The sequence below is a fragment of the Parasteatoda tepidariorum genome, chromosome 6 (genome assembly GCF_982258835.1).
Source record: "Parasteatoda tepidariorum strain Cologne lab strain chromosome 6, Ptep-v5.0, whole genome shotgun sequence".
Classification (NCBI taxonomy): Eukaryota; Metazoa; Arthropoda; class Arachnida; order Araneae; family Theridiidae; genus Parasteatoda; species Parasteatoda tepidariorum.
In genome coordinates this window covers 74,704,081-74,719,526 of record NC_141760.1, presented here as the reverse complement: position 1 = coordinate 74,719,526, position 15,446 = coordinate 74,704,081, and the positions used below count along the sequence as shown (strand labels likewise).

General features: G+C 26.6%; 1 protein-coding gene across 4 annotated transcripts in view; it reads right to left on the bottom strand.

Moving 5' to 3' along the window:
* LOC107454306 (uncharacterized) overlaps positions 1-15,446 on the bottom strand; it is a 34,419-nt gene that overhangs the window by 8,975 nt on the left and 9,998 nt on the right. For all 4 annotated transcript variants that reach the window (XM_087166054.1, XM_087166052.1, XM_087166053.1 and 1 more), the window contains one exon: positions 12,596-12,787. In XM_087166054.1, coding sequence (XP_087022180.1) covers positions 12,596-12,787 — 192 coding nt within the window. The remainder of the gene's footprint in view (positions 1-12,595; positions 12,788-15,446) is intronic.

Below are 15,446 nucleotides of genomic sequence, written 5' to 3'. Positions count from 1 at the left end.
TCTTTGAGATTTAACAAGCATGTTCTTATTAACTCTAAAACTACTTTCTACAGCATCATTGCCATGGGATAATACAAAAATGATCTGGACAACTTTCCACAAAAAGGAAGATTCCTTGCATTTCAGTGCATCAAAATAAAAAGCATCCAAATGAACATCATCATGAAATGAATTGTTTCCTTGCATTCGCACTTAACTTTTTCTAAAAAAATTTTAAACACAATTTTAGCTTGCTCAGAACATGATAGTGAAATTTTTCCTTTACTAAAAAGCAATATGAGCAAATTAGCCATTCTTTGTTCGCACAACACTGCATTGTTTTATTTATTTATATATTTTTTTAGTTTTTTTTTTAAAAAAACAAATATGGATGTAAACAAGATGCAGCTTTCAGAACTGCAAAATTTTTTGACATTCAGTCAAATATTGTTTTTATTGTATTCTTTTCTAAGCAGGGTAAACAATGCGCAGCACCCTGCTGCCTTTTTAGTCAGAAGAATCCAACCTGTTGCCCCTTAAAGTAAATTAGTGCCCTGATGTAATAGACTCCATACCCTTTTTGCCTTTTCTATCCTCAACTCTTCTTTATTTTTTCCCCAAACTTTACAATGGATTTCTTAAACTTTTGCTATTTTCAACTCTTTTTATTTAGTTTGTCATTGCTGTCAATACAATAGATTTATATCGGAAAGGAAAAATAGCTATCACACCCCCCTGTTGCACTTGTCTTTGAAAGTTTGCAGTTACTTCCACTATCATTAAATCATAACTACAAACACTTAAAAACAAGCATTTATTATTTTATTAATGTATGCATGCATTTTAAATAAATTACTATGCTAATTAGCTCATTAACTCGATATATATATATGTTAATTTATTAATAAAAATTAGTAATTAATATGATTGCTTTGCTACTTTTAGTAAAGTAAAACAAAAATTTTCTTATACTAATTGACAATGTTTTTTAATAGATGTTGGCAAGGTTTAAGACAGAATGGATTATTCCACAGTTTAAACTGCCCTGTTCAAAACTCTTTTACTCAAATTATGTCACAATTTTATCTGAACAATATTTAAAAGGTAAAATCATAGAACTGATAACATATTGATAATTAAATCTACTAGAGAATATTTGTTTTTAAAAGTATAGTGTTTTATTAATATTGCTCGACTCTTCAATTTAAACATTAAACAAAGGAAGATTAATCAGTAATCAAGTTCAATTGGTCCTCTCATTCAATATTACATAACTGAAGTTTGATCTTGCCATACAGGTTAAGCTAATAGGGACTAAGTGCTTAGTCAGTCATAAACAGGTTTATTTATCTATAGTACTATTCAAGAATACTTTTATTTCATTTGATTCATTTAGCATAATGGTGATACCAGTGTCAGTAACTAAGACTGATGTTATGCCCTTACTGTTAATACATTACTGTTAACTTAATACATTTTCAGTTATTTTGCATTTCCAATTTAAACTATTATATTTATATTTAATAAAAAAAAGTTTTTAAATAGATGTCGTTTTTATCATCCTGTAATGCAGAAATTATAACATTTTTTTAAAAAAACATTGTGAAAAATAAAAGGTTAGTTTTTAAACAAATTTAGTATGTTTTTAAAAAGAATTATTATTTTTTAATATTGCATTATTTATCCTTATGTGAAAACATTATTTATCAGTATTAAAAGCATATTTATATTTAAAGGAATAGGTATTCGCTTATTATTTATTAATTATTTGTAAAATGGTTACACCTATAGAATTTTTACCTTTTACCAAAGTTCAAGGTTTGGGACACTTTAAGACAGTTTTATCCAGTTTAGGACAGTAAAACCCCAACCCTGATAGATTTTCTGCTTAGAATAAGCACTGCTATACGAACAGAAAGAAAACACTCAGCTAAAATGTGCGGAAGGCAGTCTTGAAAAAAATGGAGCTAAACCATAACAAATTACGTAAGACATTATAGTACATCCAAATGTACATTTCTTTGCAATATCACTGTCTGGAAACATTTGGGAAAAGATTTCTGCTACATCATTCAAGGGGCTAAAAGATAAATGCAATTCAACACGATTTAATGCCCACAAGACTTCAGCCTTTGTAGGTAGACTGCTCTCGGAGTAAAAAGTTCGAAATAAGATCATTTTCAGGCATTATTTCCGACTTTGATGCATTTCCTCCAGTGTTTTTTTTTTTTTTTTTTTTTTTTTTTTGCGAAGCCGCACGTCTTTGGCTGCATCTTTCTCTGGCAGCATAGCTGGCAAGCGCCTGTCTTCCCATGTTACTTAGGCTTATGACTAGGACTGAGCTATAAATCAATGTATCGGGACACATCGATTTAACGCATATATCGGCAAGACGGCACAGCGACTTACATTCCAGGCGATGCATCAGAAATCTGATTTAAGCAGTCGAGTGCAAAAGGATATAGCGATACAACGACCGCAAAACGATATAGCGATATAAGACTCTTCTCTTACGTTCCGATGTCCACTCGCTCTCTAGAAGACGATGTTCGTTTCGTTATGTTGAAATGGCCTTGATTGGTGAGCTGTAGAATCAGAGTTTTGAGAACGTCTATCGTAATCTCGCATCTTCGTTTTCGTACCTCTTAGTTTTTTTTTTCTTTCTTTGTCGCGATTTGATATCGTTTCTTGTAGAATATTTTCAGTGGCACTAACTTCATGATCGCCGATGTTACCTTGTACTGAAGGCAATCTATTATTGAAAAGAATGTATAAAGAAGAGGTTCTTTATTAATTACATAAGTTTTTTTTAACTAAACTTTTTTTTATTTTTAAATATGAAAATTATCGGAAATCAAATTTAAGGAGCCCATAAAGAATTAAATTTGTTAGGTTATTTTTTTACTTTCTTTTAATTTATTAAAAACTTCTAATAATTTAATGGATTTTTATTACTGATTTTAAATTGTCTAAATCTTGTTGTTTTTATTTTTAGAAATCAAGTTAAAACAAAACTTATTTTTTGTCATTTGGATTTGGACATAAGTCAATCAACTTTGTTTATTCAAAAAAATATGAAAGGTTTGCATATTTTATTCATTTTTTTAAATCATTTAGCACTTATTAGGGAGTATAATAATTTTTTTTAAAAATATTCTTTTCATATTATTTGTTAATTAGCTAAATATATTATCGAATATCACAATTCTTTTGTTTTTATTTTTAAGAAATTAAACCTTACTTTGTTTTTCGCTCATAATTTGGTCATTATTCAATTTAATTTAATTATTTATCTGAAATAATAATAATAAAAAAATAGTGTTTTAAAAGAGTTTTTTTCCTTTCTAAAATTTATTTAGCACTTTGTTTTAAACATACAAATAACTTTTAACGAACGTATTTTTTAAATTTTCCTTCCATACTGTTAGGTAAATAAATTAATAAATTTCAATTTTATTAATTTTTTTATTATTTATTTTTAAATTAAGAAATCTTTTGTTTATTTGCGTGATCATTTTTAGAAAATGTAACAAAACTTGCATTTATTTTTTCATTTAGAAATTGAACATTACGATTGAACTTAATAATTATGTAATTATTTATGCATAATTGTACAAGAAAATATTAATTTGTAAAAAACGCTTTATAAAAAAGTTTTTAACACTTTGTTTCAAGCGTATTATAAATTTCTAAACAAACATTTCAATTAATATTTTAAGTAAGATTTTTACATTGTAGTCAATTTATTTAATATCTTTCTTAAGCAAAACATATATATCTTCAAATTTATAAATTGATTTAAATCAATCTGAGTATGGAGTTTTGATAGAAATCTGACTTTCTGTGCCTTACAAGTAAATGATTTTAAAAAATACTATATCTCTATGCAAAACTGACGATGAATCACGATATTTAATTTCTAATATCGCCCAGTCCTACTTATGGCTCTTTTGCAAAATGTGCAATACGGGGCAAATAGGTACTAATTTAATTTGCTCCTAAAATACCAATGACACAGATTCAGAGTAATACTGTCGAATGCAGCAGGCTTATCAAAGTGGAGCCTCAAATTTCTCAATTTATGAAGGTCAAAAACAATGTGTAAAGGCAAGGAAATGAATTCACTTAAGTGAACCAGCTAGTCATCTCAGGTGCTTAGTATTTTAAATATAAACTAAATGATATTTTTATTTGAAATACTTTTCTTCATAAAAATTACAGAGAAGAAATGCATTTGATAATTTTTTCATTAAAATTAATAACATTTCCAATTTTAATAATCATTAAAAATCACACCATAAATAAGGACTAGGGACATAAATGCACCGAACAGATAATGGAAATATAATCAATAATAATATTGATATGTTTGATGGAAATATCTGTGAAGTTAGCAATACTTCATGTTAAAGAATAAAAGTTATTAAGTGAAAATAAATTCTGAATTGGAACAAAAGAACAAAGATTTCACACTTAAAAATTAAAATTCAAGAATAAATAAATAAAATAAAGTCCTTTAACAAATGTAAAATCTAAGTGATAAAATAAAAAAATTTATGATCTACAACAAGAGACAATATGGTTGACCTAAGAGTTAAGTGTATTATTGTTAATTAAGAATAAAAACATTTGATAGGCTCAGGGATGAGATTAGCCAAAAGGTAAAAAAGATGAATTGCCACGATAGTAAATTTTACGCAAGCGCAACCCTTAAATAATAAATTCTAGACAGTTTAAGGTAATAAATAATGTGTTGACATACAATTGTGTACTAATCTATTATTATATAAATGATTACATTGATACTTAACATTTAGTAAAAATAAAAATTACCAATTGAAAAAAAAAAAGCTGGAAATTATATTTTTCCTCAGTTTACATAAGAGACTATTATTACTTGAAAAACTACCTGGTTTAGCAAATTAAAACTACTGAGAATATACATTAATATTTCATTTCTTTTAATACTGTTATGTGATTTATAGCAAAAATATCAGTAATATTACTTTTTAAATTATATTGGAAAAAAAAACTTTAACAATGGGCCGAATCATTATGTTCATATTATAGTCTAATCTAACTAGAGCCCTCTGAAACATATCAATAACAGTGAAGTAGAAATATATAGTAACTCCTTAACATACAAAAATTGCTATTTTAGTTTGAAAAATTAAATAACAATCAGCAACTGTTTAGATAATTGTTTTTTATTTGATAAGAATTTTTTATTTTATAGCATAAATAACATCGATTATAAATAAAATTTTGAAGATGAGTTAATTAACTCTGTTTCCAAAAAAAAAAAAAAAAAAAATATTAAATCCCTTTTTAAGTGATTGCTTTTGTTTGCTACATTTAGTCGTTAGTCCATCTTCATACATCTTGCGACAAATCCTATTTTTTCTTCTTTGCAAGCACAGAATGTAAGTTTTGAATATATTCCCTTCCAGTTTCTCTGATGTTATAACACATACTAATAATCATTAGAAAAACAGTCACCTTTATAGTAACTAATCAAAAAAATTTTTTACTTCTTACAAGAATCGCAATAGTTGATCTTAAAATTGCGTGAATATGAATAACAATTATGGATTTTTAAATCACATGAATATGAAACTAGACATACGATTTTGAAGATGAGAAAAAACAAACTATGATATCGAATTTTTAAAATGCGTAAATACAAATCATGATTCATAATTTTTAGATTGCGTAAATACAAATCATGATGCGCAATTTTTAGATTGCATAAATAAGAATTATGATGCATAATTTTCAGAATGTGTGAATGCGAATCCCAATGCCTTATTTTAAAATCACGTATAAATACGAAAATCAATGTCTGATATTATAAACTTGTGTGAATACGTAACGCTACATAGGTTTTTAAAAAGGCGTAAATACGCATCACAATATCGGATCTCGTAAATAAGAATTGCAACATACAATATTCAAATCGTGTTAATAAGAATCGTAACACGCAAATATGAAAAGCTATGTTTGATATTAAAATCGTGTGAATAAGAATCGAGATATTAGCAGATTCCAGGCTTGGGACCTCTAAAAGTCTTGTCAGAAGCAGCGTTGTTTGAACTACGAAAATCGGATCTATCTGGTAGGCGGGTAAAAAATTTGGAAAATGCTATCTGCTGCGTGTAAAAGGGGAGAAAATAGCTAAAATAAGTAAAAATGAGAAAGGATTGGTAGCTATGTAGTTTGAATTTTCTGTTTCTCTTTGAAAATCGGTGAATTTTCTGAAAAAGTAAAACTTTTAGAAAATCTGAATTTTTGATTTAAAAAAAAAAAGCTGAAATTCAAGAGATAAAAGAGAAAAAAGGGGAAAAATCTTATTCCTGTAGGCTGATGTCGAAAAAAAAACAACACATTCTTTAGTAAATTTTAACATCTTTCAAAAGTGTAAGTAAGAGCGGAGCAGTACTGAATTCTAAGTACAAAAACGATTTATGCAATGCTGCTTTCTTTTTAAAAAAAATTTTAAAAAATCATGTAACGAATGCAAATGAAAGCCATAGTGAAAATATGATAACTTACTTAAAGAAGAATAAACAAGATTAATATTTTTAAAAACGTAGTTACTGATTTGCTAATAGATATTTGCAATGAGGACTAACAGTCAATAAAGGAGAACTTCATAACCAAAGAGATTAAGGATGTCATCACATTTAATAGAGCTGACTAAGAAAAGCAAAGTTTTTATCAGTGGAGTTACCTCGAATGTATGGAATCATTGTCTGACTGCCCATAAAATGTATTTATGGGCAATGTATCTGTTTCTGCCCATAAAATGTATTTTAATATCTCCCCTTATCTCAAGGTTTAATTTATTTTAATATTGAAATAATAAAATAAAATTTTTTTTTAATAGATGGAATATAATTTTTATATTTATTATGCAGAATTCTTCTATGTAGTTGTATTAATATTCATTCTATAACCTGGGCTTTCAAATTTTTTTTTGTGTGTGCATTAATTTTCTATGATTTTAATCATAAAACGTCTAAAATTGTGTCACAATCCCTATAAAACAACGAAGATATATCGTTACTGTATCAGTGTAAATATATTACAATTTTATTGTCAGTATTTAAATTTTAACATTTATGGCATTGTAATCTGTAAGTAAAGTATAAAAGTATTAACTTTAAATGTGTTTTCTTTTTAAAGATATGCTACTATCCGTATAAAAAACAAAGCCTATAAAATATAAAAATTTTTATAAAATACAGAAACAGAAATTTTTATAAGAAAAAATACTGTATCCTTTTTCTAGAAAATATTTAGAAAGATTTATATCAGAAATTTATATATAGAATTAAAAAAATATTAATCTTACTTTCATGAACTAATTAACTTACTCAGTGTTTTCACTACAGCGCGAGAATGCGAGAATGTCGCATATTTTTTTCTTTTCTCGCATTAAAAAATTATTACAGCGAGAAATTCGCGCATATTCTATAAACCAATTTCAAAATTCGCGAATTTCTCACATTTTGAAAATAAGTTCTCATTGAGCCATTCAGAATAAAATCCGTTTCACTTTTCTTCCTGTATCTTTCATTATTTTCAACATCTGCCCCATTATCTAGCTTCCCTATTTACCAGTATTGTTCAGAACCTTTAAGGACAACAGAACACCATCCCTCCGAACCTCTTTCAGAACGCATTTTGCTGCAACCACATGTTTACCGTAGGTAAGGTTTCTTTATGACAGCCAAGATTCTCTCAGAATATCATATCTGTATATCAACAACTCAACAAAAGAAGAGAAACGAAGTTTCTGAATATATGAGTTTATTTAAAAAAACATTAGTAATAGAGAATGTCACACACATAGTGACAAAAAGAAAGAAAACTCCAAATGATTTGCTTCAACAGAAGCTTAAATACAGATAATGGGTGACGTCATGATCCTCGCAAGAACGACTAACAGCAAATGCAAATAAACTGGTCTATCTCCGCGGACCATGCCGTCACCGATGCAAGTTGAATGCATGAGATTGACGACCGAAAATCGAGCCTCATACCTTTTAGCCCTTTAGTCGTCTAACATTTCATGTAAGACGTTCAAATTTTTTGCGCATTAATGTAAGATGGTCAAATACCTTGTAAAGGCAATATCTTCTACTACGAAACGGATAAATGAAAATGAAACAAATGTAGATATGAAACGATCAAAACGAAACAAATACGCATTTGAGCAACCTAATGAGAATAGCTGATGTAGAACATTTTCCATATGATGATGCAGCAAAAATATTCAATGCTTTAAAAATTAGAAGATGTTAAAAATGTATTATAATTAAAGAAGTGACTTTTTTTTTCCAAGTCTCTTTGTGCTTTTTTTTTTTTTTTTTTTTTTTTAATTTTTAGAAATCTCACCCTCTTTTTGAGAAAGGGTGAGAAATTCTCACCCATTTTTTTTCTGCGATGAAAACATTGTTACTATTATCGATTATTTAAAGAGAAATTAAAAAGCATTTAATTGCATTTTCTATGTTAGAATATTAGTGTTTAGTGAATTGCAAGAGTGCAAGATATAAAAATAAATATTAGAGATATCCTCCCTGCTTAACTCCTTAAGCAGAGAGAGTTCCTTCAGTTTCAAAATTTCTATCTATATAGAACATTTACTAAATTAATAAAACTAATTGTAATTAATTTTAACTGAATTTTTTAACAGTTAACTGAAAGTGAAATAGCATACTATGTGTTACAAGCGTACAATAAAGATTGTTTTAAATAACTCTTTTAACAATTTTGGTCAAAAAATGTCTAAAAAAAGCAGATTGAAAATTAGTACTTAAACATGGCATAGTGACATGGTAATAGTGAGCCCAAGTCAAAATTCCGAAAATTTTCTAAAGTTAAAAAAAAAAAAAGAAGTTTAAGTTGAAAAATTTGAAAAGAATTTAAACAAGAGTTGTTTTTCTTCCTTTTTCTTAATATTTCTTAGTTTACTTAAAATATATTTAAAATTTATGATGACCTGGAGAAGTAATTAAAATTTACAAATATGTCTTTCTTTCTTGAGATTATGATCATAACAACTATTTACTGACAAAAAATGAATATTAATCATGAATATAAGCTTATAAAGTATCTCTATGGCTCTCCCTTACAAACAAATAAAAGAAACTGAGTTTTTAAGTTCCACCTTTGAAAATTTGATTTCCGGAAACCTCTGTGATCAATGATTTTTTAAACGTCTGGACCTTCGATCTCCGGATCACTGTTAGCGAAAAATCCGGAAACCCTTTAAATATATACAAAATTTAAAGAAAAAGGAAATTTTTTGTTATCTAATAAGATTGAAATATATATTTACGATATTAAGTGTGTTGAAAAATGATTACTGGAATATTTTTTTTTCAAGATTTCTATGACATAATACATATTAAAAATTAATTTGATTTAATTGGAGCAAACTAAGAAAGGGGGATAAATATATCAAATTGATTAAATAATTCTTCTGTTTCAGATCAGAATTAAATAAAACTGCTACTCATTAAAATACAAATATATATATATATATATATATATATATATATATATATATATATATATATATATATATATATATATATATATATATATATATATATATATATATATATATATATATATATACATATATATATATTTCCGTTAATCAGGGATGAGAGTAGTCAGAAAATAAAAAAGAGGAAATCCAAGAATATATATATATAAAACAAAAAAGTGCAATTTTTAAACTTGTAAACCAAGTAATTATAAATCCCGATATGAGGCTATTAAATCATGTGAATATGAAACTCTACATCGAATTTAAAAAATGTGAAAAAACAAATAATGATGCATAATTTTTGGATCACGATGCATAACTTTTAAATCGCGCGATATTACAACCGCAAAAACGAAACACGACTTTGGATTTTAAGCTCGCATGAATACGAATTGCTACATAGCGTAAAAGCTTGTAAATACAAATCGCGATATTAGATTTTTAAATCTCATAAATAAGAATCGCAATGTACGATATTTAAATAGCGTAAATAAGAATCGTAATGCGCAACTTTTAAATCAGGTAAATACGAAAATCAATGATTGATATTAAAATCGTGTGAATAAGAATCGAAATATTTGCAGAGTCTGGACTTGGGATTTCTAAAAGGCTGAAACCTGAGAAAATAGCTAATATAAGTAAAAATGCGGAAGGATTAGCAGCTAGAACGTAGTTCGAATTTTCTGTTTATCTTTGAAAATCGTAAATAAATATAATTATCTTACTTCAGCGACAGAATTTTTTTTAAAAAAAAAAGCGGGATATTTATTTTTAAAAAAAAACTAAACTTTTAGAGAATCAGAGGATTTGATAAAAAGGTTGAAATTCGAGAGACAAAAGCGAAAAAAATCTCATCCCTGTGTAAAGGTCAACCAGTTATATCCCAAAGAAATGATTTTTAGAGAAACTTCAGAGGGAGGAATGAGGACTTAAATAATTTCGCTCCGCGGAAAATTAAAATCCTCATAAAATATTTCAACTTGTGCAAAAAATTTTTTAGCAGAAATTAGCGGAAAAATCTGAAAAAAAGCGGAAATCGGCGAATCCGCGGAAGAATCTCATCCCTGGTTAATAAATCTAATGTAACTATGTTTTATTTATAGATCAAAAATAAGAAAATGTGTTATTTATTGAAGGGGTAAATCATGTGTTATTTTCTGAATATAAATTCATGTATCTAGTTTCAAAAGTTTAATTTAAAATTTTTAAATCATGTAATTATTAAATCATGTAAAATTTCTCATTCCATCAAAATTATATTATTGATAATCACCACAATTTCCCATTAGAAAATATATATTTTGTCTGAATTTTTTTGTGTGTTTGCCATTTTGCTATAAAAATTGCGACTAATAAAAAAATTTATAACAGTACATATTTTTACTTTCAGAAGAAAATAATATTTACTATTTATTGAAATAAAAAAATTGTATGTCGCTAATAACCTGGAACTTGTAAAAATCGTAGAATCACTTTATTCCAAATAACGCTTCATATAACTTTTCCTCTGAATTCCTGTTCTTAATGTATGGGCAAATGTATATTTTGTAAACTCTATTTAAATAAAATTTGAGAGTAAAACAGAAAATTTCACAGTTAATGTTTTTAAATTTTTTAACAAATAACTCAAATATAATGTATTAAAAGCTTTTGAAAATTTTCCGATTTGTCGATTACTATATTTTAATGAAAGAAATACAGAATCATTTATTCAGGGGGAGGAGGGTTGATTATGAGACTGAAAAGCTGCCTAGTTCACTATCGAAGCTCGGTGTGGGGTAAATAATAATAATAAAGTATAATGTGTTTCTATTTGTATAAAACCAAATTTCAATGCATGCACATAATATTAATTCTTATCTTTCATTCCTGAACTTTTAGAATCGAAAGAAAGATCAAAGACGTATAGAGTTTTCCAAAATAAAATTCGCAAAACATTAAGAAAAAACTACAAGTGAAGAAAATTACTTATTCTACCATTAAGAAGAGGCTAAATTTTGTCTACTTTCTTTCGAAGGAACTGTCATTCCTTGAACCAATTAATGACCAGTTCTTTTTGAGGGGACTAAGGGCTTGCTTTTTTTCCACTTCGCATAATTAGGTAAATAGACGCCTTCATTGCAGGTGGCAGCACAAAGCTGTCTCAAATCTAATAACTAGCCAGCAACTAAAAAAACAACTGCCATCTTTTAATTTAAAACCTCATCCAAAAAATAGGTTATTGCCTATATTAAAAAGATGTGTTTTTTCACTCAAAAAAATTTTACGTACTTTCAAGCATATACATTTATTTAAACAAATCATAATTACAGAATATACACATACAGTCAAACCCGGCTAGATTGAACCTTCAAGGAACCGAAATTTCAGTTTACTATATCCGTACTGCAAACAATTTTAACTAATTTTTCCACACTGCTCAATTTTTTATACACATTATTTAAATAAATTAAATAGAAAGAAATTAAAAAAATGATTAAAAAACAATATGTAGAAAAAAAATGTGTTAACTTTTATTTATTATTAATCTTTGTCGTGCATACAAAAATATCAGTGATGGCCTTTAATTAGGGATGGGAAACTGATATAGAAGAAGCAAACAAGAAAAAATGCTTATGGTTACATTCCACTCAATAGATGGTTTTAAAAATAGGTATATGTATTTTATGTAGAAAGTTCCAAAAAATGAAGAAAAAAATCAGTTGAAGACACAAAAAAGTTCATAATATTAAATTTCCTCTCTTCTTTTGGTTAACAAAATCAAAACAAAATATTATTTTATATTTATAGTAAGCCATGGGAGTGAACCTCAAAATTCACTCAATCCGGTACTTCACTATAAACCATGTTCAACTCATGCAAACTCTGTGTGTATATATATACATTATGGTAAATATATCCTATATATTATGGTTAAATTATTTGAACTTATTCTAAAAAATTTCAAAATTATTTCACTCGCCTTTAAAAAAAAACAATATCTGGCATATTAAAAAAAAGCAACAATCAAAAACACTAACTACATTAATTATCAAAATAGGTTTTTAAACTCACTTTTTTACCAGCAGACAGAGCATTTTTACACACTCCCTGCATGCACACATGCCTCTCAGATTCCTTCTCAAAGTTGGCCGAGTTTAGAAGTGCAGTGGTTGCGGCAAGCTCAACATGATCATTACGTTCATCTTTTCTAATCCCATGAAAAGTCAGGATATCATTTGACAGTGAAACAAGAACATTTGGTTCCTACATTAAAATATCAAGATATATTTGATAAAGAATTTTTATTGAATATACTTTTCATACTTCTTTCATTATGTTGTATTCTTTACAGTCAAAATAAGTGAAATATATTATACTATGTACTATGCGTGACTTTATAGTTTTTTCTCCTTTTTAAAACTATTTCTAAAGAATATTTTTTAAGCCAGGTTTGAAAAACAATAAAAAAAAGCTGTTTTGTAGCGAACCAGAAAAATCAATTATCCGAAATCAAGATGGTCCTGATTGTTCCGCATAATCGGTTCTCTAATGTACTTAGCAATTCAATAAATTATGGTTATGAATTACAGCATGAAACACCAGTGTTTTTCTGAGTTAAGGGTAAAATCTTGTGAACTCAGCTTGAACAATAATTCTTCTAATTTGCAATTATTTGCTGTAATTTAAAACTTAGAGAAACAGTTATTCATCATTAATAAAATTTATAGATTTTGTAAATTACTTTAATTTACAAAATCAATTTATAATTTCTTGCATATGAATGAGAAAGAAAAAAAAAATTTTTAACTACTTTTTCAGCATTTTATATTTTAGTACATAAAGACAATTCTGATGATAATCGAAGATTTTTTATAATTAAAAAAAAACTAAAATGTATTTTTGCTCATAAATATAGAGTCAGAAATATAGATAAAAGACAATCTACAATTATAGACAATATAATAGTAATTGTCAAAAGAGCTAGTAAACTGAAACTTAACAAATATGAAATTAGGTACACGTAACGAAGCAACTTCTAGACATGTGATTACTGGAAGAAATTATCTGAAATTTTTTTTCTTAATTTTATTTAGTACTATTTTTTCTTCTTCTCTTTAACATAAAAGATATCATTTTTGCGCACAAAAAAATATGTATACAAAATTTAAAGAAAAATGAAATATTTTGTTATCAAATAAGATTGAAATACATATTTACGATATTAAGTGTGTTGAAAAATTACTGAAATAAGTGATTCAAGATTTCTATGACATAATACATATTAAAAATTAATTTGAGTTAATTGTAGCAAACTAAGAAAGGGGGAGAAATATATCAAATTGATTAAATAATTCTTCTGCTTCAGATCAGAACTAAATAAAATTGCTACTCATTAAAATACAAATATATATAAAAAAAGAGAAAACACCATGTTTCCGTTAATAAATCTAATGTAACTATGTTTTATTTATGGATCAAAAATAAGAAAATGTATTATTTATTAAAGGGGTAAATCATGTGCTATTTTCTGAATATAAATTCATGTATCTAGTTTCCAAAAGTTTTATTTAAAATTATTAAATCATGTAATTTTTCATTTCATCGAAATTAGATTATTCCATTAAATAATCAGCACAATTCCCTATTAGAAAATGTATACTTTTTCTGTGTGTTTGCCGTTTTGCTATAAAAATTGCGAATAATAAAAAAATTAATAACAGCAGACATGCCAACTTTTCAAACTGCTTGCCAGGAGCAGTCACAAGGAAATAATCGAAATAGCGCAACAAATCGTGCTTAATACTAGCTGTGAAATACAGTTTATAAATAGTGAAACTTAAACATAAAACTATTACTTTATACAATACAAAAATAAAATATTAAAAAATTAATTAATTATTCATTGAAAGATAATAAAATATCCAACTTGGTTAAAAAATATAAAAAAAACTCCTTTATAAACAAGACTAATATGTTCTATGAAAATTTTCTCTGATTAATAGTTTTTCAGACAATGAAATTTAACATAAATTGTTATTTTACACAAGAAAAAAGAAAATATACCTTAATAATAAAATTCAAATACAAAAAATTAAATATTTGTTTACTGAAAGATAATAAATCAGATATCAAATAAATATCAAATTGATTAAATAATTCTTCTGTGTCAGATCAGAATTGAATAAAATTGCTACTTATTAAAATACAAGTAAAAAAAATAAAACATCATTTTCTTGTTAATAAATCAGTTCAACTAATTAGTATTTAATCAATTCATCAAAGTTATTATGAAATCTGAAGATACCCTTTTGCTCGAACAAATCCGCGTAAGAAAAAAATAGTTATTGCGTGTGCATGAGAACTTAAAAAATATGGTGCTGGTAAGGTTGGAATAGTTAACTAGATTTTGCCGCTATAGCAAAAATTAAATTTCAGATTAGCAAAACTGTGATAAAATTTTGATTTGCGGAAGTCTGTGAATCAACTATCTTCACAGAATTCTGCAAAACAGAAGAAATACATGACTTAATTTATGTTAAAAATTGAACTTTGTTTTAAAATATAAAAATAGTAGAGGACCAGAGATTCAAAGGACTGTGGTATGAAAAAAATAGAAGAAATGAGTTTTTTTTTCTTTCACCAATAGTTTTAATCTATTGCTAAACCCTTACAAACGTAATATACTTTATAGAAGACTCAATTTTTAAAGACAATATTTTCACTCTACTCAAAATAGTAATTAAGTTTTTAGAACCCCAATCAAATATTTGAAATAAGTAACCATAGTTGCAAATAGTTTAACACTATGCTAAAACATTAAAAATTTAGTATTTTTATAGAAAACAATTTTCCCCGCCTGAAACTGTAATAGGTTTTTGAAACCCCCACTATTAAATAATTTAACCTTATTTAAGAAAATTGA